Source organism: Ciona intestinalis, chromosome 7, assembly GCF_000224145.3.
Source record: "Ciona intestinalis chromosome 7, KH, whole genome shotgun sequence".
Classification (NCBI taxonomy): Eukaryota; Metazoa; Chordata; class Ascidiacea; order Phlebobranchia; family Cionidae; genus Ciona; species Ciona intestinalis.
This window is the reverse complement of record NC_020172.2, coordinates 3013930-3041225: the sequence shown is the minus strand read 5'-3', so window position 1 is coordinate 3041225 and position 27296 is coordinate 3013930. Positions and strand designations below refer to the sequence as shown.

At 34.5% G+C, this 27296-nt stretch overlaps 2 protein-coding genes across 3 annotated transcripts; both read right to left on the bottom strand.

The window, feature by feature from the left end:
* Positions 1 to 318: 318 nt before the first annotated feature.
* Positions 319 to 3537, bottom strand: LOC108949634. The gene is made up of 4 exons (XM_018812635.2): positions 3082 to 3537; positions 1934 to 2194; positions 1250 to 1364; positions 319 to 571 (listed from the first exon to the last, which is right to left on the bottom strand). Exons 1-4 carry the CDS (start codon positions 3143 to 3145, stop codon positions 541 to 543), a joined length of 471 nt encoding a protein of 156 aa, XP_018668180.1. The 5' UTR covers positions 3146 to 3537; the 3' UTR covers positions 319 to 540.
* Positions 3538 to 4922: 1385 nt separating this feature from the next.
* Positions 4923 to 27236, bottom strand: LOC100181918. 2 transcript variants are annotated; one of them, XM_002119721.5, is made up of 37 exons: positions 27084 to 27236; positions 26683 to 26810; positions 26136 to 26370; positions 25681 to 25826; positions 25082 to 25211; positions 24610 to 24674; positions 24180 to 24263; positions 23481 to 23601; positions 22366 to 22521; positions 21758 to 21917; positions 21353 to 21477; positions 20660 to 20760; positions 20147 to 20264; positions 19522 to 19653; positions 18669 to 18812; positions 18096 to 18245; positions 17512 to 17676; positions 16878 to 16990; positions 16326 to 16414; positions 16074 to 16198; positions 15640 to 15792; positions 15026 to 15250; positions 14320 to 14499; positions 13378 to 13481; positions 13035 to 13137; positions 12810 to 12941; positions 12048 to 12275; positions 11739 to 11820; positions 11423 to 11526; positions 10549 to 10664; positions 9740 to 9910; positions 9419 to 9536; positions 8995 to 9144; positions 8604 to 8723; positions 7490 to 7649; positions 6227 to 6375; positions 4923 to 5659 (listed from the first exon to the last, which is right to left on the bottom strand). In XM_002119721.5, exons 1-37 carry the CDS (start codon positions 27160 to 27162, stop codon positions 5256 to 5258), a joined length of 5265 nt encoding a protein of 1754 aa, XP_002119757.4. In that variant the 5' UTR covers positions 27163 to 27236; the 3' UTR covers positions 4923 to 5255. The 2 variants fall into 2 exon arrangements, with proteins under 2 accessions (XP_002119757.4, XP_026690767.1); XM_026834966.1 differs by having other exon boundaries at positions 6233 to 6375.
* Between the last annotated feature and the right edge of the window lie 60 nt (positions 27237 to 27296).

The following is a 27296-nucleotide window of genomic DNA, read 5'->3' as shown; positions in this document are numbered from 1 at the left end:
TGAATATTATACATACGATTTAAAAAAGGGGTTTAAAAATCTGTCTGTAACTCAAGTAAAAGAAAAAACGAAAAATTATTGTGTGAAAACAGTTCTGATAAAAGAAAGTCTAACTGGTAGCAGTCATCCATATATATATATATATATATATGACTGTATTATGTTCAGGGAAGTCCTATTATGACGTGGGAGTTTGGATTATTATAAGAGTTGGCCAACACAAACAATGTAAAAATTCCAAAATTCGCCTACACTTGAAAAATATGGGTAGTCCACGTCTGGTAACGTAATAGGATTCTTCATTAGTAACAAAATATGATATGAATGTAACTTACTATATCCTCGCGTCGCTGGAAAAGGACAGTCATTAAACACAGGTGTTCTGATTCATACACCTCGTACCAGCTTACGAGTTACCAAGTATGTAACTTTAAAATTTTTAAATTATATAACTTACTAATTGAACAGTTGGTTCCGTTTAATCCAGGCGGACAAATGCAGTAATATCCATTGATCAGATCCACACACGTAGAGTTGTAGCTACACGGTGAAGGCGCACAGTCGTCTATATCTGTGTTGCAGTTTTATACTTAGGCACCAGTGCAACCACGGCTTACTAGACATATCTCTAGTAGGCCGTGGTCCAACGTAACATATAGTATTGTGGGGTAATATGGAATACCGTAATCACCTAAACCCCATATTTCCTGATCGTTTTTTGAACAACAATTATTATCGCCCTTTTAGAGTCGCCGGACTACGGTTATAAAAATCTGTGTGAATATTCTTTGTTTTCCACCAAACGAGACGATAAAAATGGAAATGTCTCATTTTACCCCAGCTTGCTTTTTTTATACATTATTTACTGTATAACGATAATCACAAAAATACACACTACCGAGTAAACGGAAGTTAACAGTTATGAACTACAGGTCGTTATACAAGATACATTAAACATATTTGCATCCCTATAGTTAGTAAAAAAACATGTCGACATCGTGATATATTTGTTCCGACCATTAAATGTGTTCCGGGCAGTAATGTTTAATATTATTTTGCCCCGGAACGTTTATCAGTCGGTCCACGTTTCGTAGACCTCGTATGTATTTGTTCTGACCTATTACGCATGCGCAGTAGCGCACGGTAGGAATTTAACGGTCGGAACAAATACATCAGTACACCGTTACGAACAAAACAAACTTCAGAGGTTTTTACATGTTCTGTGTTTAATACCAGTCATATAGTTTACTTATTGAGCAGTTTTTCCCTTGGAAAACCAACAGGGCACGCGCAAGTGTAATCTCGAAGTAGATCCGTGCCATTACCACAATGCTGGCAAGGCCTTGGATAGCAGTCATCAGTGTCTGTAATAGAGGTTAAATTTAAGGTCGGTATTTTGTGTGAAGCGAGATTTCTTTGAAAATCACGTTACGTAACCGTGTAGTTGGTATTCGATGTACAAACATACAAAACCGAAAACGAACTGTACAGTAGAGTGGGGTAGACGGGAAACCTTTAGCACATAATATCCAAATACACTGATTGTGTTTTAAACAAGTAACAACGGTCTATAGGAGTCGTGAGGGTACAGCTTTGTAATTATTTAAAAGTTCTTTGTTTACTACCAAATGGGAGGGGAAAATAGAATGAAAAGACGTCCCATCTTTCCCCACCCTACTATATGTTTAAAATGAATGAGTGCGACTTGTTTTATCCTCCTATGACGGGACAAAGACAATTGTTATAACACGGGTATGTGTTTCAAATACACCTCGTGGCCACTTACGAGTTACCACATATAGGTATTACGCCATTATTCCTTAAATAAATCAGCAAAAACTCACATCAAATAGGCGTACTGCCCTTTAAATGTTATATAATAATAAATTTAAGGTAAAAGAATACACTGTGACGATACAGTTAAATAAATTACCTGCGGTTGAGTACAAGGTCCAGTTGAACACCGTTTGGTTTGTGACGACATAGAAGCCCCATGTGTAGACACAATATACAGTTAGGACTTCGGATGAATCCGGATATGTTATTTGCACGAAACCTTCCGTGGTGTTATAACAACCACTTTCGAAAGATACCGAAAAATTTTGAAACCCATCCGGAATGGAGGCTCCTACCGAAATGTTGCTTGGAAGTTCAGCTGTATAGCGGTACTGTCCTTTCGCTATGAAAACCGCATCTAAAAATAAAGTTTTTTAAAAACTATGCAAGTATACGTCATTAAGCTTACGTACCGAACGTAATGCGCAATATAAAATAAACGTTTAGCGAGTCCTGCGCAACTATAGTGCTAAGAGAAGGGTTTTTTAATTATTATATTAGGGTGGGGGGAAACGGGTCACTTTTAGCACATAATATCCTGATCGTGTTTTAAACAATTAACAACGGTCTATGAGAGTTGTGAGAATACGGTTTTATAATACGATGAATGTTCTTTGTTCACTACCAAATGGGTTGGTAAAATAGAATAAAAATTGTCCCATCTTCCCCCACCCTATACTGTACATCTCGTGTCCGCTAAGAAGTTGCCAACACCTGTTTTTTCTTTCGTTAAGTTTTGCTTTTTCGTAAAAAAGTTAGTACAGTGTCCATACTTTAGATTGGTAGCACCAGTAAAAGTATCAAAAAGACCGCTAAAGTTACTGTAGGCTACTTTAGGATCGTTTTGGTGTTGTTGCGTATGTTTTGTGCGTGAATTTCCGATCTGTTTTCACTCTGACCAAAGTCACATTCAAGTTATATAAACTGAAAATTGGATTTCATAACGTTATTTGGTTATTTTTAGTTTTTTTGGTGAGTATACAACACTGTCCTTACGTTACGAAGAAAAAAACAATGAACGAAGGGTAAAATATTCAGTACTGTGGAGTAAGATACCGTTAGCAGCACTATTTCCTAATCACATTTTTAGCAAGGTGGGGAAAATGAGACACCTTTAGCACATAATACCCGAATATCCTAAAATAATATCCTGAAAAGGTGTCCCATCTTCCCCCATCTGACTATATAAACGGAAAACCTTATTACATAGCACATTCACAAACTGTGTATTCAACAATGACTTACTTGTCGGTATGCTTGCGGAATATCCAGACGAAACAAAAAATAGTAAAAATAAAGCAACGATCATAGTTTGGTCTTCGTAATTCAGTTTCAATAATTACTGTATCCTCAAAGAAAACATATACAACGCAAATGTGCGGTCTGCCTTAGAAAACCAAAACAGTTAGCCCAACTGATGCAACGTGTCTCAGAAAAGAATAAAAAATTAGTCACGACATTTGCAGTGTCAAAACTGATTAATGTTGTCGCTAAAACTTTTTCTGTGCCTCCTTAACGCCAAGTCACGAATTAAATCATTCGACACGTATTTTGATGCACTAATGGCCGCTTTCACCGATTAGCTTAATATTCAAGTAAATTGCAATATACTGTAATATCTATTTTGTATACCAAATCAACGCTAGCATATAGCTATACAGCCATATCTTTTTGTTAGGCTACTAAAAACCTATAATGACGCTAAGCCTGCAGATTTACTTTTAAACACAAAGGAAAATACGTGTGGTTCCATATCCATAAGAGCCCACACAGCGACATGCCGTGTCTAATACCTGTGCACCGTTGACTTGCACTGCTTTTCTCAATTTACTGCAGGAAACTAGATGACGTAGCGTACAGCAAAACCAAATTATACTGACGTGGGTGCGACTAAATAACAGGAACACCGCCAACAAATCAACTAAGCAACGTCGAAAGGGTTATACACTGTATATGTATATATATTGACAATAAGTATAGCCTACGCAATGTAACTGAATACCAAAACCCATGCGTAATTTCACTCAAAACTTAACCGATCTCGTGTTTTCTTATAACGCCTTCTGGGAAAAGAAAATCTAAACAACAACAGTCTACTACACTGAAAACTTGTCTATACTATCTCGTGTTTCCTTATAACACCTACTGAACACTGTGAACAAAGTATATCAATGACATTGGCTGCAGCTTTTGTCTACCTTTAAGTTAAAACAGTACAAACGTTTGATTGGCATGCTGATGTAGGAAATGACTGATGAGCAAAACACAAATCGTGGTCTGAATAGAAGCCAACCACACTTTGAAGTCTGTATACGTTCTCCGGTTAAATTTAGAGGTCTCTTTTTACTAAAACCGAACATTTTCAATGGAAAAAACCTCATGCTCTAACCGTATTATAAACAAACTAATATTCGTTATTATAACTACAGAACAAACCTCAAGTCACCACCGCCGAAATTAGTTGACAGCAAAACCAAAAATACGTGCCAAGTCCTATAAAACGTACATAGATCTAATTAGACAACACCAATAGAAACATGATACAGTGAGGGAATATGGGACACCTTTTTCACATAATATCCAAATATCCTGGTCTTATTTTAAACATTTAACAACGGTCCATGAGAATCGTATGAAAACGGTTTATAATTCTTTGAATGTTATTATTTACTACTAAATTGTACAAGAAAATGGAAAGAAAAGGTGCCCTATCTTTCCCCACCCTACTATATAAACGAACTTCCTAAGTTTAAGATAAATCTTAAAATTTCTTTGAAATTTTTTACCATTTGAAACCTAAACTTTCTCGCGTATTTAACATAATAACCATGTAAGACGGAATGCAATTAATTTGAACTGTTTAAGGTTCGACACTATGCAGACGATGCTTAGAAAGTCCCATCCCCGACCGTTTTTTACTTAGAACTCTTCCGTGAAACGGTGAGACTAAGCTGGCAAAGTATTACTGCTACGTATGCACACAAACAGCATAAACGTATTACATAACCAACGAATTCTACGCGAGTCATATGTGGCAACATTTTAGCCCGTAGGAGTTAGCATGGGAAGCGCAGGAGTCAGCACTGTGGCAATATATATATTGATTTAATATAAGGAAGCTCACACACGTAATACTCTCTGCATAAGCACGTCTTTGTCTCTGGCGCGTGTTTTAGTAAGGTGGGGTAAGATGGGACAGCTTTTCGCTGTATTTTCTCGTTCCATTTGGGAGTAAATATAAAACATTTAAAGAATTATAAAACCGTATCTTCAAGACTCCCATAGACCATTGTTAATTGTTTACACGATCCGGATATTTAGATTTTATAAGCTAAAGGTGTCCTGTCTGCCCCACAGTAATATAAACAAGAATGCAAAATTTGCTTATTCATGTTACAAAACTAACGCGAAAATGGCCGTCACTTTACTGAGGAATCGCTCGGTGTAGGAACCTGGAAACGCTTCCCAGAAATTTTGTTATTTTGCAAGTGAGCGATTCGTGACCGTTTGCCTGGGCGTGACGTCACTTTCTGTGACGTGGTATCGCCGCTGTTTCTGTGTGCGGATTTCGTGCGCGCTTTGGATAGCCTTGGCAATGGAGCCGGGGGAATTTCTTCATCATTTTTCTCCAGTTTCAATGTTGTTGTTCGTATTGGCAGAGGCGGAGGGGTTTCCCCTTCTACGTCATCGAGCATTCTTTTTGGAATTGGAGACGGGGGTGTGTCGGTGACGTCATTTTCGGTGACGTCTTTTTTTATGACGTTTTTGTTGACGTAAATCGACTGCGGGACGCTTTCTTTTGGAGGCTCGTGTTTCTTTATATCTGCAGAGGTAAAACTGAGTCAAAACTAAATAATATATCTGGTTCCTGGTCAAAGGGCATGAGGTCATTAAGCCACAGTATACTGGGAGCAATTGGTCGCCCAGCACACGAGAATATGTATTGAGTAGGGTGGGGGGAGGGGGACCACCTTTGGCACGTAGTATCCAAATATCGTGTTTTAAACAATTAACAACGATCTATGGGAGTCGTGAGGATGCTGGTATATCATTTTGTAAACGTTATTTATATACCACCAAATGGTATGATAAAAGAGAATAAAAACATAAAACATCTTACCCTAACGTATGTTATTTATAAGTGATATTATAAAGGATATAATTAAACATAAATGGCTCGTTTGTCTGCTAGGTGTAGCGGCCACGCTTATTTTTTTCTAATTAATTGTAAATCTGTTCTTAGGTGTAAGCGTGTTTTAACAACTGTTGTTTTGTCGCTATATATCCTGTTCTTTCGTTTGAAATATTTCTAAATGTTCGCTACCGTAATCGAAGAGACGAATAAAGTTATTATTATAATATTATTATTGAAATGTAAAATGTTATATACCTTTACTTTGCTTTGGTATCAAAGATATATTTGAATTTGCTCCATTTTCATTGACCGTTGTTACTTGCTTGTGTGACGTCACTTGACGTATTGTGACGTCATTATTATCGTCATCAGAGCTCGAGTCGCTGAAGTCGCTATCCGTATAACTGGAAACGTATAAAATGTGGTGAATGAATGAATGTAACTTATTTATCCTCGCACAGCGGGGTCACGATAGTCGTTATAACACGAATCTTCAGTTTCGTACACCTCGTGTCAGCTTACGAGTCACCACGTATGTAACTTTGTCGGTGATTTTTTGTGTAAAATATGGCTGACAATTTAGACAACCCAAAAAGGCAACTGGCTTGCAGCAATTGCCGTTAAACGTCCTATCAAATGACACATACAGACACAATGGTAGCAGCAACAAAAAAGACAAACTGGTGCTTTTTATAGTCAACTTGCAGAATACTACTATACGACCGTGTGGGTATTTTATTAAACGGAAATTACGACACAATACTGTATTGTAATCTGATACGACAAGAGCGTACGGTATAATGTTGGATCAGTTCCTTTATCCTCTGACGTGTTTTTGGACAACAGATAGTTTTAAGCCCACGCAAAGCTAAGTATAAACAGGTGTTGGGCCAAGCCAACCCAAAATTTCCGAAGTTTTTAGATTTTCTGCTACGTAAAAGTTTTTTCGTTGTTTTATGTTGTAAATACCGTTTCATTATGAATGTAATGTTGCCTTATTCACGCGTGGCCAAGAACGACATTCGTTATAACACTGGTGTTCATACACCTCGTGCCAGCTTACGAATTACCATGTATGTTACTTTGTGGCCATTGTGGGTGATTACTTTTTGGAATTTTGTCTGATGAATAATTTGGACAACCTATTACTGACCACTGGGTTGGAGCAATTGCCGTTATGTGTCTTGCCCAAGGACACACACAAGTTTAAGCTGTATATGTATAGATATATATAATAGGATTGGTCACGTCAAAATAAAACTTCTGTGAGTTATTTTTTGAAATATTCATGAACTGTTTAATCTAAACTACATGTTTGATTACATACGAAACAGTATTTTGTTCTAGCCACGCCAAAATAAAATTTCTTTGAGAGCTGTTTTAGATTTATGCAATGTAACAGTTAACAAACCGTTTAACCTTTTGTGAACTACATGTTTGATTACCCACGAACCCTAGCGGTTTAAAAAGACGAGCGGTTTAGCGCGAACTTAGTAGGATGATACAAACTCAATATACCTTTCGTTTTCGCTCCTCGCTGCTCTTTTCTCTTTTTCTCTCTTCTTTCTCCTACGCTTGAAGCAGCAGCATATACCCACGCATGTGACAAATATAAGGACCGCACCAGCCACAGCTAGTAATGCAGCCATAAGAAGCCTGTTGTTGCCAGTTGGTGCGTCTAAAATATACCAAGGTAATGGTTAATAGTAGTGTGGAGAAAAATGGGACGTCTTTTTTTTATTTTATTGCTCCATTTGGTAGTGAACAAAGAACATTTAAAGTACTTTTGAATGAATGAATTACTTTCTCCTCGCGTTATCACAAAGGTGTTCTGTTTTATACACCTTGTGCCAGCTTACGAGTTACCATGTATGTTACTTTGTGGGTGATTTTTACATTTTTTATGTGTGGCTGATAATTTGGACAACCCATTAGTGACCACTGGGTTGGAGCAATTGCCGTTAATTGTCTTGCCCAAGGACACATACGCCCACAGTGGTAACAGCGTCAAGCCTTGAACCCATGACCTCTGGGTTATCGGCAGCTGCGCTAACCACTATGCCACGGTGCTGGTTGAATTTTTATTGTCTAAATGTCACTAGAATTGATGGTATGTGGCCAACTCAGGCCTAAATCCCAAGTCCCATAAAATGCAACATAGGACCTCACTCATGTAAAACTACACAATATTTTGAATGAATGAATGAATGTAACTTACTTTATCCTTGCGTGGCCGGAAAATGACAGTCATTATCACACAGGTTTAACACCTCGTGCCAGCTTACGAGTTACCATGTATGTTACTTTGTGGGTGATTATTTTTTTTGGATTTTTTCATTTTTTTATGTATGGCTGATAATTTGGACAACCCATTAGTGACCACTGGGTTGGAGCAATTGCCGTTAATTGTCTTGCCCAAGGACACATACGCCCACAGTGGTAACAGCGTCAAGCCATGAACCCATGACCTCTGGGTTATCGGCAGCCGCGCTAACCACTATGCCACGGCGCTGGTTGATTGTCTAAATGTCGCTAGAATTAATGGTATTTAGGCAACTCAGGCCTAAATCCCAAGTCCCATGACATACAACATAGAACCTCACTCATATAGAAATACACAATATTTTATTACCTTTAGTTTGGCAATGTATTCCACTGTATCCAGTTGTACATGCACAATATGGTTGGCCAACTTGAGCTTGTTCTATACATCTGGCCTCATTCATGCATGGGCTTATTGGATTGCATTGACCTGAACATAATCATTTTTACGTTTTAGTTATCTGTTGTTTTTTTTTGTTAATTTTTATTTTGATAGTTTTTGGTTTTTTGTTTATTTAGTTTACCGCTTTTATAGCAAAACCTGATTTGAAAATGGAAATAAAAAAATGAAATCGTGAAAAATTATTAAAATCAACAAAATTATGAAATATCATGAATATAATGAAACCACGAAAAATAATGAAATCATGAAAAATGATGAAAATCAACAAAATCATCAAAATGATAAAAATAAATTTCACCATCACATCTTCTTCCACTTCTTCTATCATGAACCACGGAAACATCACGTGTGAATGGTTTGCATCGACATTCAAACGAACCCTGTGTGTTCTCACAATCAGCCCTTATGACATCACAATCACTCAGTCGCAATGAGCACTCGTCAATATCTTTTTAAAAAAAATTAAAAAATGAACTTTGTAAAAAAAGGTTTAACCTTAAATTCGTAGATGAGAAGAAAAAAGCAACCAAAAAACAACATTGGAAAATAATAATATAAGAATAAAAAAAACAAATAAAAACACAAAAAATAGGCAAAAAAAGTTTCATATGGTAATAGGGCTTAAAAGTATAAAAAAGTTAAACTTTATTAAAATGGCAACCGAATAAAAAAGTAATGTGTCATAAAAACAAATTATAAACAGTTATTTTGAAGGTATTTACCTGAAATTCTAACAGTGTTTATTTTAAAGAGCACAGGAGTTCCCCTAAATGGAGACACAACTCCCGCAGTTGTTCGCAATGTTCGCTTCAAACCATTTTCTATAGAGTTGGCATCCATCTAAAGTAAAACAGGATTTTTTATCTTAGATAAATTGAAATAGCAGAATATTCAGATAGATTGTTTAAAACAAAAATGAAACAGAACACCGTGTTATAAAATCTGCCATTGCCCGCCAAGCAGGGATAAATTAATTAATTTTTTTTATTCATCTATACTTCCTTAGGCGAGCTTTGAACCCACCAGCCTATATTTAAACTAACCTGTACATTGTAGAAAGTTTGTCTTTTAAACCTTGTACTGGTGTAAGTATCTTTTACCGATATAATAACAAATGTAACACGTGCACCAACTACTGGCAAAGCTTGTACATGTTGGATTAATGTGTCTTGATAGTTCGTAACTTCATTTAGTTGGGAGAAGAGATGGTTTAACTGTAAAATGGAAGAAGTTAATACTAGGTCAATTGTAATGTATAATAAAAAATATGCAGAAAATTTGGTGGGACAAAACTGCAGTGCTTTTAATTTAGTTAAGGCAGGGGTATCGCATTTGTTTAACTGTAAAATGGAGAAGTTAATACTAGGGTATTTGCAGTGTAAAAAAAAACAATATGAAAAACAAATTGCTGGCCACAAATGAAACTCCTTAATTTAGTTTTTTAAACCACGCAAAAAGTTACACACGTGGTAACTCGTAAGCTGGCATGAGGTGTATGAACAGTAAGAACACCTGTCTGACCTGTGTTAAAAAGACAGTCGCTTTCGGGCCATGTGGGGATAACAATGTTACATTTCATTCATTGTTATAACATTGGTATCTTATTTGTGGTACTTTATACAGGTAATGGCCCGTTTGGGAGTTACATGTAACTGTGTGGTTGTATTTTTCTGTATGCTTGACAATTTAGACAACCAAATAGTGACCAATGAGTTGGAGCTATTACAGTTAAATGTCTTGCCCAAGAACGCACACACCACAACAGCTATACATTATAACGTAATATATAAAGTAAAATTAATTCCTGTAATTACTCTAAATAATGGTAAATATTGTATTTTCAGCCACTTACCGCTGCTTTAACAAATCGTTTGATGAAAGTTAATCCCACAGCTTCCAAATTAACCGAACTTATATTTGTACCAGATGTCTGTAGTGCATCAATTGAACCAAGGAAAATTTGAACATCTGTGAAATATTGAAATCATTTTAACACATTTATCTTTGTATGACAGAACAACAGAAAATCTCTAGAATATTGATATAGTAATGTAGGGTAAAATAAGACACCTTTAGCTTTAGCTCATATTATCAAAATGTCCTGATCGTGTTTTAAACAATAAACAACGGTCTATGGGAGTCTTAAGGATATGGTTTTATAATTCTTTGAATGTTCTTTGTTTACTACCAATTGGGACGAGAAAAAGAGTGAAAAGGTGTCCCATCTTCCCCACCCTACTTTATCATTTTAACTTAGTTGTCTTTATATGACAAAAAACTCTGTGGGTTAAGGGTATTATATTAAGCATTATGTATTTGTGTGTAGTGACTTTATACACCTTGCTTACTTTATATTATACCTTGTGCTTAGTGTTACAGAGTATTTTACTGTACATGGGTTAGGTTCATTACCCCAAAACACCCAGGCTGCTACAAACCCATTAGTGACCACTGGGTTGAAGCAACCTATGATAAGTGTCTTGCTCCAGGACGCATACACCTATGAGCTATGAGTATCTATAGTAGTGTTAATTATTGAATTTGCTATCTTATGGTTACAACGCAAGCGCCTAACCACTGAGCCACAGCACTAAACAAAACAGTTAGACGTATACAAGTTTTTTTTTTCATTTTCATTTTTACCACCATACATGGTGATTTCTTTTGTATAGAATAACATTTTAAAAACATAAATTTTAGTGTTTTAAAAAAATAACATAATTTACCTTGGCATAAGCTTTCTATTAAGCGCTGTCCTTTTTTGCAAGCTGGATCCACCAAACCGATACGGTTAATAGGAACATGAGGTGTTGTGGTTAATGATGTTGAACTGAAAATGAAATGGAAGAATTTTTGCTACAAGAAATGCAAAACAAAAAAAAAATTGAAAAGCAAAATATAAATGACAAATTTTCTCAGTTTTTTAAAATAAACTGACAGGTGTGTTTTTTTATAAAATGTCAAAAACGTATTTAAATATTTAAGGTAGAATATTTTTCCAAGTTTTTTATAAGGTAAAATAAATTTTGAACTTTGACTAACTTTGTAACTGTCGATACACTTGTTGTTGTTGTTGTTGTTAATAAAGATTGTTGAATTGAAGTTGTACTTGCAGGGTTCGTCACTGAAAATAAATAAAAATGTCAGAGTTAAACATACCACATAATAATATATGGGCAAGCCTCAAGCTTATTTGTGTTTTTAAACGGTTACCAACTTTTTTTTCGAGTCAAAAAAATTTAGAGTTAAATTCTGCAAATATTCTTTGTTTACTACCAAATGGGACCATTAAAAAACCATCTTACCCCATCCTATTTCAAATTATATGCCAACCATATTAATAAAACTCACTTATTTCGTTTGAAAAAGTTGAAGTTCTGAAATTTTCTGTTGTAGTCCCAACACTGGGTGGGGATAGAGTCAACATGGGAATACATAGGCGTCCGGGAAGCAAGAAATGAAGTGCACCTGCTTCTAAAAAACCACGTCTACATTCGCAAGCATAAGATCCCTCAGTGTTTGAACATATTGCACCAATTGGGCAATCGTTCATGCTTGGGATGGAGCATTCATTCACGTCTGCAATTTAAGTGTATTTATTTAACTGTATGTATTAACGTATGTGTTTAGATGTATTTATTTAAATGTTTTTTATTTAGGGTGTAACGGTCACACCTTTTTCCAAACTGTTATATATTTTTTTGTTTTGTTTATAGGCAGGCATCAACAACTATTGTTTTGACGCTATATTGAATGAATGAATGAATGATTTATTTCGTCTCTTCGGTCACGATAGCGAAGAACAAGAGAGTTGACAAAAGCGAAAAGACAGGTAGTAACGGTAAAACAACAGTTGTTAAAACACGCTTATTGATAAAAAAGAAAGAAATATTGTTTTGGATAAAAGGCGTGACCGTTACACCCTACAGACGATACAATGTGAAGATTAGATAAATAACATTTAATTAAACATATTAAAGTTCTAATTTGAAGAAAAGTGTGCGTAAGGACACAACCCGTACAATGGATATTTGTTTTTTTTCACTTTAAATATTTCTTAATCTTTGCTACTGTTATCGAAGAGACAAACAAAGTTATTATTCGTATTATTACCTTCAACAAACATGAATACAGTAGGATATTGTCTGCTAGCTAAAGGTGAACCTTCTAAATATGAGTTTCTTACAGCAGTAACATCTGCTGTGCTGGATAGCAAGAAATGTAAGATTGACGATGAAATTATACCTGGGGAAAAATAGGGGTAAATTTACCCCAGTTTAAGAAAATGCTGGTATAAAGTATATAAATAAGAAAAAACATTTAACAAAATATGCCTACCTTGATTTGGAATATTTGAAAATGTTACATCTCTATTAGTGCTACCATAGTAAAGCATAGGGTAGTTCGTAAGCACAGTTGTGCTGGAAAATGTGTCGGAAATCTGTAAAAATAGTTATATCAAAGCTGTAACTTCTCAGAAATTTTCCCTTACAGGCACACGGACATAAAACAACAGTCGTTCTTAAAATAGGTGGCTTTTTATATCAATAATTGTCTAATTTAATTTTTCCGCCAAATCAAAGACTTGTGGACAGTAGGTCAAAAACAGGAAATTTGACAGGATAATAAAAAAAATAAATGGAAACTATATTAGACGACAGATAACATATAATAATCCTACATGGTTTGAAATAGATTCTGCCAGTAGAGATTTTGTTTCAATGGAAGTCAAAACATCCGAGTTGAGTGTCGGAAACCGAAGAAAAATACGGAAAGATTTTACACCTGATGAAAATATGATGATATGTTTAAATCATTGCTTCACCGTATCTTAAACTTTATATTATTTATAAAATCACAAAAATTTTAACAGTTATGAATTTACATTTTTTATAACAGTAAGTTTATACAAAAACTTAACATAAAAACAGTTGGTTTAATACAAGTTATTAATTAAAAGTAAACTAAGATTCATTTTAACGTTGCTAAGTTTTGTAACCTGCGGAGTAAGACACCTTTAGCACACAATATCAAAATATTTTGATTGTGTTTTCGCAATTTAAACAATTAACAACGGTCAATGGAAGTCTTGGGGATATTGTTTTATAATTCTTTAATAAATTTTCTTCGTTTACTACCAAATGGGACGGCAAAATAGAATAAAAAGATGTCCCTTCTTCCCCACTCTACTATTTGACATTAATCTAGTTATGGCATCTTATTTTTCGAATTTTAGAAATGGCAGTTATTTTAGAATAAAAACCTCTGAAAAAAGCGATAATTTTCCCGGAAAAGCAATAATTTACACAAACTTATTCTAACTTGAACAGGATAAGTAAAAACTATGTTTTATTGTCGCGCTGTTGCAAGTTTTCAACCATAAACCCGCAGCTTTTGTGTGTTACAGTACATTTTTAAGTAAAACCAACCTGATTCAGGCATCTCGTATTTAAAATGTCAGTTATTTTACAATAAAAGTAATAACTATTAATTTTAAGCACTAAAAGCGATAATTTTGATCACGCAAACTTACTTATTCTGACTTAAACAGGTTGTGCCTCATATTTGGAAATCTCAATTATTTTACCAAAAAAAGTGAAAAGGTAATATTACAAAAACTTACTTAATCTGACTTGAACAGGTCGTGTAAATGACGTATGAACTGTTGAAGCATCTTTCCATTTTTCAGCCACACGAACCAAGTATATGAGGTTACGATGCAAACCAGGAATAATTAAACTGCTAATACCGGATGCTATTGTACGTTGTGTCCAACGTGTTAAAGGTGTTGTTCGTGCATGGCCTAGAAATATATATTAAAAAAATTTTTTTTCCGATTTCTTGATCTAATGATGAAATTAATTTTACTATTACTATTTGTATTACATCTAATTTTTTTTTGTTTTTGACCCCTCTGTCACATATTGCTTTTCAGCAGAAAAAATCAATTATATATAGGTTTTTTTGAAAAATTTGCTACAAGACTGTGCATAATGAACAAACTTTTTTAAGATAATTCCATCTACTTTCAAATGAAACTAACTATGGTAGCTTGGAGAAAAAACTGTGAGGGGAAACATAATCCAAATCCTTAGTTAAATTGTACTTGTTTTATTAAAAAGTTATGACATTTAAGCCAGAGTAGGTCTATTACCCATAGTAGGATACAAAAACGCCAGAGTAGGACACAAAAACGATACACCTTTTATTTTGTCTTGAAAAACATAATTCAAACAGTTTTGAACTGTATAGTAATTTAATAAAACATCATGTCTTTTAAGCCAGAATTGGCTTATTACTAAAAAAAAATCAAACAAAATTTCACACACCTTTGATCTTGTATTGGAAAACATAATCCAAATCACTGGCCCGTCGTCCCCCATCTGGAGGGCCGTCTCGCCTCCATGTTAATTTTAGTTTAGTTGGCGTAATAGCTACCACGTATATTACAACATTGGGTGTTGGAATCTGAGTAGTTTGAACTGCTGTAGTTGTTGTATGGTTGATGGCTTGCGTAACGGCCGCAGTAGTTGATTGTGGAGTTGTGGTAAGATCTACATAAAATCGTAATTTTGATTTGTATATAATCATCTGAGCTACTTTTTATGATGTTTTTTGAATATATTATGCCTATTAAAAAAAGGGGGGGCCCAAAAAAATAATTAGAAAAAACTGCCCACAATGTTACATATATATGGTAAATCGTAAGCGGCACAAGGTGTATGAAACAGAATAGCCATGGTATAACGACTGTCTTTGCCATGTCACATGAATGTGAAAAAGTTAAATTCATTCAATTAAGTTACAGGTTTCAAAATAAAAACAAAATATTTTGTTATTTAGTAACACTTACTAACACTAAAAAGTGCAAAAAAAGACCCATTTATATATCTATAAAAAAACTCATTTATTTATCGATAAATAACAAGTACACATCACCTACCATCATTCACACAGTATCTACCAGGTTGAAGGTTCCTTCTATTACTCCAATCTTCATAATTACCAATACATTGACATCTAAAGCCGGAGACAATGTTCGTACAACGTGCGTTCGGTGAACAGTCGTGCCAACCACTCCCACATTCGTCAAAATCTATAGTAATGGCTTTTAACTATAAAGTTTGTATATCTTTATTTTTAATGCTTGATACTGATATCAATGTATACATTCCAGCGCTGTGGCAGAGTGGTTGGGCCTTGTATCGGAACTGAAGGATACCGGGTTCAATGCTTGATGCTGCTACTATTGGGGACATATGTGTCCTTGGGCAAGACACTAAATGGTAATTGCTCAAAGCCAGTAGTTACTGATGGGTTGTAGCAGCTTACGTGTTAGGGTAATGGGCCAATTCTGGCCTACTTCTTATATTTCACCTTTTATTTCAACTGCACTAAAATCCACTCCCAGTGTTTCCTCATATAAAGTATTATGTTCAAAAACTTGCTGAAGTTGGTTGATTGCAACTGGAGACTCAGAACCGAAAAATAATTGCGCAATCCTGGTAAATATAAAAAAAAACAATGTAAAAAAAAGAAATTAACTTTATTTTGCACCAAATTTTTTTACAACTTTTTACATGTTAAACTACCATAAATTTTAAATTCAATTAAAGAGTTATAACTTACGCATAAGTTCTTCTGTGTATGCCTGGTATCAAAGTCACATTGCCAGTTGAGATGTATTGTCTTATTCTATTCCCAACCACTTGTGTAATCTAGAAGTACAGATTTAAAATATATAATAAAACATAGACGCCAAACCTGGGGTGGCAGGGTAGGCAGGCCTTTCCTGAAATTTCTGCACTGAATTAATCTATAAATAATGACATCAAATTTGTCTTAAAAATGTCCAGAGTAGCTAAATTCAATTTTATGTAACATTTTATTTGAAGAGTTTTTTTTCTATGTGGGTTTCTACGGCATAGCACACCATGGGACCTGAGATTTAGGCTAGAGTTGGCCTATTTCTTTGATAATGACACGTATCAATTTTTTTTTGAATATATATGCGCGTTTAACTATCCCTGCCTCCTATGCATACCATTAAGTTTGGCTTCTAAAAAACCAAGTGTTACTGTACTAAAGTACTGTGCGACAAAAAATTGGCATTTTGATAAATTAATTTTGTTTACTCTTATTAATTTTTCGAAAAAAGTATATGGATAGAATTTTTTTTACCAAGTTTCTGACGTTTTGTGAAATTTCAATTGTGTGTTCATTATTTGTATTCTCAAATTCCAATGTGTATAACACTCTTGTTATGTTTAATTTCAATATAAAGATGGCGTGACCTGGAAATGTAACAAAACATTTAACGATAAACTATAAAAATTCATTTAACTTTAACTATAAAAATTCCAGTTAGAGGTTAAACCAAACTTAGATAGTTAAATGAAAAGATATTATAGAAAAAAGTGTAAAAAGAGAATGAAAGAAGAAGGTAAGACCTAGTTCTAGGGAGTTGAGACCTAGTTCTGCTGAGCCAAACTTGGATAGTTAAATGAAGAGATATTATAGAAAAAAAGTAAAAAAAGAGAAAGAGAGAAGAAGTTAAAACCTAGTCATAGTTAGCTGTAACTGAAAGAATTACCCACAAAGTTACACACGTGGTAACTTGTAACAGGCACGAGGTGCAGGAAACAGAACACCCGTGTTATAACTACTGTCGTTGCTCCGTGAAAATAAATAAGTTAATCTTATTTATTCACTTCCTGGTAATAATGTGGTAAAAAAGCAACAGACATTTAAAATAGAATACCTGTGTTATAAAATGACTGTCCTTGCCCGCAAACCTAAAAATAAATAAACTTACTTGTTTCTAGTGTCACCCATGGCGTGAATTTCCCAACAGCATTTACATTAGCAGCAGCAACACGAAACTTGTAAACAGAGTTCGACACAAGACCATTAACAATGGCCCTCATTACAAAAGTATCTTCGAAAAATCGAGAAGAATTGGAGATATGATATTGTTCCGCTGTTAAATTAGAAAAAAAAAAAAATTTTTATTACTTTTTTAGAAAAAAAAATTTTAAATGAAAGTTTGTTAGCCTATAATTTGGGTTTTATGGAACTTTGGGTTGGTGTGGTTCTACAGTGTAAAACACCTGGGAAATAAGATACTTTTTTAGGTACAAAAGGTTTGGAGCAATGTCTGTTAATTTCGCTGTTTTAAGGTTTTTGTACACATTTACTAATAAGGCAAAAAAATGTTTCAGTTTAAGCACATTTCAAATTTTTGTTTTGCTTATATATGTAAGTAGTTTCCTTCCAAATTGCTGCCAACCCTATTGCACACATGTGTGTTAAAATAGAGAGTGTTAAAAAAATATGGTATAATTGTATACTTCAAAAATATGAATTTTCTTTAAAATATAAAAAATCTTTTAAACTTACAAGTAATATTTGTGCCTGAGCGTTTTTTTGATTCGACTACGAACCAATACTTGAGTCTTCTTCTTCTTAATTGAGGAGGAATCTTCCAAGTAAGGAGAGCAGATTGAGGATCAGTTAGTGATGCTCGGAAGTTCTGAGGAGCATCAAATGCTGTGCAAAGTAAAAGTAAATTTGTAAAACTTTATTCCTATAACAGTAAAAGTAAAAAAAATAGTCGTGTAAATCATAACAGATACATGCAAAGCCTAATAAAACCATGCCACATTACTAAGCAGTATACTGAAGTCAAAAGCTATTAATATGTAAAGAAAATACAGTATATCATACCTTTTATACACACATCTGAAAAATTTAAGTAATTATGACGAATACACACTACAGTAACAATTGCATAAAAATTATAAATAGTTGGATAAAACATAACAGATATAATACATGAAAAGCCTAAAATTCTGTTACATTAGCAATATACTAAACTACAAAATCTATTAATATGAAATTAACAAAAAATGGATCCCAAATGCACACAACTCATAAAAATGGAAATATAATAGAAATAAAATAGAAACATACCGATACATGTACGACCAGGTAATAAAAGATAATCTGAACTAACGTCGACCATTCCAGGTGGACAACTACATTCAAATGATCCTGGTGTATTGGAACAGGGATTTCCTCGACAGTCTGATAATTGGGTTCTGCATTCATCAATGTCTGGAAAAGATGGGTAGTAACAGAGTAGCTAAATTTAATTTATGTAATAGGATGTATAGTAGGGTGGGGGAAGATGGGACAACTTTGGCACTTAGGGACAACTTTGGCACATATCAATATCCTGATGATGTTTTAAACAATTAACAACAGTCTATGGTAGTCTTGAGGATACGGTTTTATTATACTTTGAATGTTCTTTGTACCACCAAATGAGAATGAAAAGGGGTCCTATCTTCTCCCCCCCCTCTACTATATCATTTTTTTAAATCATTTTTTTTCTATGTAGGTTTCTACAGAGTAGCACACCATGGGGCTTGGGATTTCGGACATGGTTGGCATATTATTTCGGCACACTGGGTGTGCAACTAATTTTTGATCACTAGGTTGGAGCAATGTCCGTTAAGCGTCTTGCTCAAGGAAAATAGGCTGTTAATAGTGTCAGTATCAAGAACTGAACCCCGTTTCCTTGGGTTACGATGCAAGTGCCTAACCACTAAGCCACAATGCAGGACTACATACATAACATAACTTAATTTTTTATTTCTTCGAAAAACAATAGCGAAGATCATGTTAATTAAAGAACGAAGAGAAGGGAATTAGCAGCAAAACAACAGTAAAAAAAACACACTTTGGATAAAAGTGCGGGATAGAGTGTCAACAAAGCGTGGCTGTTAACTAGGTAGTATTTATACTTTTACTTATAACATACCTGTAACTTGAATAGAAGAATAGCTGACAGTTCCCAAGGGCATAGTGTCGGTTAAATGAGGATAAAATAATCTTTTTATTCCCCTCTGAAGAGCAGACAGTGACGTGGCAGCAGATTCTGTTGTTTCTGAATCTGTAAAAAATACATATTAACGAAGAACCATATAGTCGACACAGTATGGTTATGGTATATATATGCCAAAAAGGCACAGTATTGTATATATATGCCCAGAAGACACAGTGTAGGGTTTAAAATGCAGTATAGTAGACACAGCATTGAAAAAACATGGTGTTTTTTAAACTTAAAATATTTTATTGATGAAAGGGCAACAGCAAGGCATGCAAAGAATCTGGGAGTTAGGTCAGAGTTGACCAATTTTTTTGTAATGTGTGTTTTTAATGTATAGTGTTGTGTGTATGTATATAACTATGGATAATAATGTATAGTGTTGTATTGTATATAACTATGGATAAATTAAACCAATACAAAAGGACATATATTTATTCAACATTGCTCAGCAAAGATTTTCACAAAAATTATCCTTATGACACTAACGCAATGGTCAAAATCTGGCTTAAACAGTGTGCTCTGTCTCAGAACCTCACCTATATAGAGTTTTACTTACATGGAGGCTCTAGAAAAATAATTGCTTGGAACCTAATTTTGCCCTGGCCTGTGAAATCCGATTGTTGCATTTGAACATCTGTTACAAGTTGTGGTAGAGATGAAAGAACTTCTTTTGCCTGAATATTAAATTTATGTTGTAACTATGCATGTAAAAAAACAAGATACAGGCAAAAATGAAAATGATTTGTAAGAAATACTTTATACATGAAAAAAGAAAGCTTTAAAAAAATATTTTTAAACAACAACAAAAAATGCGTTATTTTTAATATCAACAACAGAAAACAAAAAAATAAGTAGAAAAAAATAATTTAATATTTAACTTGCTTTTATTTTTGCAATACCTCATATATAATACATAATGGATTTTAGATATATAGTCTGTATATGTATTACATTTTATTAATTAGTTAAAATGCACTTTTCACTGTACTATACATTTTAAGACTCAATCATATTTTGCAGTTATTTATATAAATTCCATGGTAAACTTAAATCTAATGTGGATTCTTACATATAATGTTATGTTCTGATGTACTTCAGTGCGAATAGATTGGTAGTTGTGGACGGTCCGATTTAGGTTCAAATCAAAGATCACTTTGTATAGAAGAGACACTGGAATAAAAATAAATTGATTAAATGTAGAATTTAAAAAGGGGTTTATGGCTCATTGCTGCTGCTATTGTGGACGTATGTGCTTCTGGGCAAGACACTTAACGGCAGTTTTAAGTCATCACTAATGGGTTGTATTAATTGTAAGCCATACAGAAAATAAAAATTACTCACGAAGTTACACACGTGGTAACACAGTAAGCTGGCACAAAGTGCGTAAAACAGAAAAACCATGTGAGGAAAAACAGGTTACATTAAAAAAGATGAATTAAAGTAAAGATAAAAGATTATATATTATATAAAGTATGATTAGCAAACACACAATAGTATTTTACATTTGAAATGCTAATTTGCTGAATATTGTATATAGGCAAGGGGTTCTACAGCGAGACACAGAAAGGAACTAGGAATTAAGCATGAGTTTAAACAAGCTACTTAATGCAATTGGTACAGAAAATTTTTGTTTTGTATATTCACTAAAATTTATTTAAGATTATTCTTATTTTTTTGCATATTCTCACTAAAACTAACTATTCTTATTTAAGAAAATATTTACTAAAACCAAAAATTTCAGAAAGTAAGTATTCAAACATACCAGTTCGAACTTGTGACCATGGCGACCATCTTCCATTCGCTTGATTGGTGATCGCTCGAGCACGAACACGATGTACCTCGTTTTGAGGAAGATTGTCCAAAATATATTCAATGTAAAAATCCACTCTAAAAATCAAAAAATAATTTACATATATGTATAAATTTTTGGCCATGAGTGGCCATGATTATTTAAGACAGTACTTTTTAACAGTTTGGTCAAGACGCTAAAGTTTTTAGTTGATTCACGTACTAATAGTGTTTTACAAAGCATTTTGACTTTTATAATACGGACGTTTACGACGATAAAACGGTGACATTTTTTCTGGTTAGGTGTATAAAAACATTGCACCCATGTAGTTTACAAAATAGTGTTTAGTAAGCACAGATGTAGGACTTAAGAACTTACATGTTTATGTCAATCACCCTTGCTGGTTGTATAACTCCTGATATAGTTTGCCATTCCACTTGGTATTTAATTATATCCCCAAGATTGGACTCTGGTTCACCAAATATAACGTTCACACTGCTGGGGTTTATAACTTCAAGTGTCAAATCCAGTGGTTCATCTGTACAATTATGAAAAGTTGAAAAGCAATATTCTGTACAATGTTGAAAAGTCTGTAGAATGTTGAAAAGCAATATTTCAAATTCAACACAGTGGTACTAGTACTATTGTGGGCATATGTGTCCTTGGGCAATACATTTAACGGCAATTGCTTTGACCCAGTGGTCACTAATGGGTCGTCTAAATTGTCAGCTATACAGAAAAACAATCACCCACTAAGTTTCATCTGTGGTAACTTGTAAGCTGGCATAAGGTGCATGAAACAGAACACCCGTCTTATAATGACTTTCGTTTTCCAGTCATGCGCGAATAAAGCTAAGTTAAACAAACAATCAACATGTTATGTGTGTCTAATGTATAGAAAGATACTTTCAAAACGTAACCATTTATAAGTGAATAAGTGAGTTACCCATCAAGTACTAAATCAAAAAATCCCAATTATAATCAACCTGTATTCATTTCACATTGGTGACCAGGGAACCTATGACCTCTGACCCCAATGTCAATAAAATCATCCATGCATGAACATCTGTATTGACCAATCAAATCATCACAAGTGGCAGAAGCAGGGCAAAAATTTAAAGGGCTGTTACAAAACCGAATATCTGAAAAAATATAAGGAATTTTATTATCTAATAAACGAACATATAACAATTTGGTCTTTATTGTTTAAATTGTAAAGATAAATAACTGTCTTGTGAATTTTTTAATATGGGGTGACATTGTAACATACAAGATAAATCATAAGATGGCATGAAGTGTAAGAAACAGAACACTTGTGTTTAACGACTGTCGTTTTCCGGCCATGCAAGGATAAGGAAAATGTACAAACAAAGAGAACCTCATTAAATAATGTATTAAATGCATTAACCAAACTATGACGTCATAGGGCATAAACGTATATAAATATCTGTCTTATTTACACGAAAGGCACGTGTTCGTGTTCGTTGATTGTTGTTTTGCAATAAGACAGAGTGCGCAGCAGCGCAGGGACGCTGTTGCTTTGATCGTGCCCTACAACGGCGATTACGACATCAATCTTGATTGTTAATACCGCAGGCTAACTAGTTTTGCAACATTATATTGGTGTAATACACAACTTAAATGTTTTCCTCGGCCAAGCAGCGTGTTTATTACTAAAAAGCAGGCATTCACACGTGGATTCATTGCATCATAATAGCGATTGTTTGACCTGGCAATTGATTACGACATAATAGCAATTCACACGTTAATAACTGCATCATAATTGTAATTCACACGTTGATTATTTAGACGGCAGGTGTTTTAAAACAGGTTTCAATACGAATAAGAAAGCATTACTTTAACGTTAAGAACGTTTGTCCGTGTATTGCAAGCATAGTCCATACGTTCGTCGTAAAGTTGCCTTTAAATTCGCGAAAGAAAAGCGATAAACAAGACGCATTTATTAGGATTACACTTGTATCGGTTAACCGGTTAACCGGTTAAAACTGAACGGTTAACGGTTAAACAAAAATAGGGAAAATCCACAGCCCTAATGGTGACATTTCATCACATGCACATCTAACATTACACCTATGCTCACCATATACAATCACATCTCTTGCGAAATGAACAATATGCCTTGCACGATTTCTTCTCATAATAATTGATATTTCTCCTCGTGTTATGTTAATTCCAACATCAAAGTAAATATGGTAGAAAACCTGAATAATATTGTTGTTTGCATGGACACCTAACAGCAGGGTAAAATTTGGATGACATTCTTAAAATACAGTTCAACTTTCAGTTGTTAAATATAGGGAACTTCATTGATTAAAAATGCAATATACTTTGGCTATGCTTGTTTGTATTGACACCTAACAGCAAGGTAAAGGCTCAAACTGGGGTCCTAGAACGTATAACACACCTGTTTTAAATTTGAATGACATGTCATCCCGGCACCCATAACGTTCTACATTGATGCTGTTACCAATGTTTTTAATGCGTATTAAGTGACCAAAACAGCTTCATACATTTCACAAAGTTTTTAAAACAATAATTGATGAGGAATTTAAACAAAATTAGAAATAAATAAAAACAAGTGTGACAAAATGGAGACAAAAAAATGGCACTAGTAAAGAATCCTCCCGTATGTTACAAAATAGGCTGGTGGGAAGTGTTAGAGGTTGGTAGTTAGGGGTTAAATAGGTTTAGTGTTTGTATGGATTATAAGTTAAGGGTTAGTGGTTAGCAGATAATGTGGGGAAGGATTAGTTTCTAGCCACAAAACTTCATAACTTACCCTTGTCCACCCCCTGCCCAGGTTAAAACTGGTTGAGTTGACCTCACTTGACCCCAAGTAAGACAAAGGAAGAATAGAAGGAAGCTGTGTTGAAGATAGATAACGTTATCTATATGAGTATTTATACTAGTTTTGTGGGATAGGATCAATGTTTTTTTTTATTTTTAGGGGGATTTTTTTATTTGTGGCTGATAATTTGGACAACCCATAGGTGACCACTGGGTTGGAGCAATTGCCAAAGGTGTCTTGCTTAAGGGCACATGCGCACACAATGGTAGCAGCGACGAGCCTTGAACCCATTACCTCTGGGTTACAGGCAAGCGCGCTAACCACTTTGCCGGCGCCGGTCTTCCAGTACTAATTTCTATGTTCTGCTGCAAGCCGAGAAATATAAACGGAACTAGAACATAGAGTGCAAAAATCTACTTACGGCATTTTTAAAATTGTCTTTTTTGTTATCGGGTACTTCAGCAAAGAGTAGGAACGTCTTAACATCTGTTAAATTTAAAATAATAAAGTCTAGTATGCAAAATAATATCCCTGGTAATTCCCCAACATTATTACACAGTACACGAATATATATGGGGACCAACAAATATATTGAGGGACTTTATGTATACGGCATAATAGGTACAGAGTCGTATAAACACCTTTTCTATGGCTCTGAATAGGATTAGTAATGTGAGGAAGAAGGGAGACTTAGCACATAATATCTAAATATTCTGATCGGGTTTTGAACATTTAACAACAGTCTATGACAGTCGTGAGGAGACGGTTTTATAATTCTTTGAAAGTTCTTCGTTTGCTACCAAAAAAACAAGACACATACCTATACGCAGGCTTTATAGGAACAATAATAATACACATGACACGAATAATAGAAATATACACACAGTCTTTACCCAAATTTAATTGAATCCATGGCGTAAATGCACCAGCGTGTTGATTCTGAGCAGACACCCTGAACTGGTACATGCTATGGAATAACAGATTCCTAGCAACGTATCGTCTTCTTGAAGCATTCACCCGAACCTAAAAAAGGCGGCAGTTATTTCCAACCCTTTGTCGGTTATCGTTATATAGGTTAAGAGATGGAACACCTTTTCATTTTATTTCTCTAAACATTTAGTAGTAAAAAAAGGAAATTCCAATCATTATGAAACAGTATCCTTGCGACCCCCAAAGACCGTTGTTAATTGTTTAAAACACGATCAGGAAGTATAGAATATTATTTGCTAAAGGTGTCCCGTCTTCCCTTCCCTACTGTATTTATAGATGATGAGGAATTTAATTAAGTTCTAGTAACTCAGTTTAGTAACACCATAATCTATTGAGTGCAACAGCCGCGCGTTTTCGCTGAACTCTTTCCCACACTTTTTATCCATAGCGTGTTTTAACAACTGTTGTTTTGTTGTCGATTCCTTCCGGTTAATGGTTCAATAACATGATTTTCGCTATTGTTTCGTAAAGATAAATAAAAATTATGTTATGTTATCCTTACGGTAGTAATGTCGCTGCTGTTACGAAATCTATATTGAACAGTGTAGAATTCAATTCCACCATGCGTCGGATCAGGCGATCTCCATTTCATTTCGGCTGTAGTTGGAGAACGAGGTTCTACTGTGACGTTTTTCGGTGCAGTTGCCACTGTGGTAATAAAAATACAGTCAACACAAGGTATGTCAAAAAAATCGGAAAATATCTAAAATTGCGCTAGTAAGGATAAAACAAAAATTAATAGGCCGTTGTTAATTGTTTAAAACACGGTCAGGATATTTGGGTGTTATGTGCCAATGGTGTTCCATCTTTCCCCCGAGTACTATATATAGTATGGGACGAGAAAAACAGAATAAAAAGGTGTCCCATCTCCTCCCACCCTACTATATGTCTCACCATATACCTATAAGCTTTACCCATGCTATAATCTTTTAGTAAAACTAAAATAAAGCGATTTACCTCCGTTTAACGTTTCGACTTGGCATTGCAACACAGCTGCTGTAGAATTGGTATCAGAATCAAAAACAGTTTGATTTAAATCCGACTCCAATGAAACAGCCACGTTGTAACTCGTTGATGAATTTAAATCTTTTATGATGTAACTGCTTATGTTTGCTGTCAGTAACTGTACTTGTTCGGTGTCATTATGACCCGCTGGCTTCCAAGTTATTTTGTAAAATACAGACGACGAGTTCTAAAAAAAATTTTTTTTATTTGTTAAACATTTTATGACTTAATTTTTACCAACAATTTATAAAGTTCTAAAAAAAGTTACGTTTTATACAGTAGGATGGGGGAAGATGGGACACTTTTTAACTCTATTTTCTCGTCCCATTTAGTAGTATAAGCAAAGAACATTCAAAGAAATATGAAACTATGTCCTCATGACTCTCATAGACCGTTGTTGATTGTTTAAAACACGATCGGGATATCTGGATATTATGTACTAAAGGAGTCCCATCTTCCCCCACCCTAATAATACATTACAAGGCAACGGCAGACTTACATTACTGCTTCTATTATATAATGTTGTATTCCGATTGACGAGGAGTGACGTGTTAGGATACAAAGACCACGTGACGTTGATGCCTTCCTCGGTCACGTGACACGAAGAGTAACTTCCCGTCGCAGAAACTGTAAAAACAACGTGTTCTTTTATTATATTGACCAAATTATCAGCCAGACGTGAAAAACGATGAATATCTCCAAAAAATAATTACCTACAAAGTAAATACTCGGTAACCCGTAAGCTGGCACGAGGTGCATGAAACAAAACACCCGTGTTCAACGTTACATTTATTTATTCATATTCTATATGGGTAAGGTCTTGTCAAGGACCTCGGATTTATGCCAACTTTAGACCATTACCCCGCAATCTCTAGTAGGTTATATCTTATATTCACTTACCTATACGAATCACAAGTAAAATATTGCCAGCAACAAACCAATATCGTGTCCATATGTCAAAGTATTTTGTACAGACCATTCTAAATCTATATCAACACATTTTTAACCATAATAAATATATTTTGCTAATTGCCTAAAAAAAAGAACTTTAAATGCAAATATAAAAGGTTGGGGTAAGATGAGCCATGTTTTCATTTTCTTTTATTGTCCTTT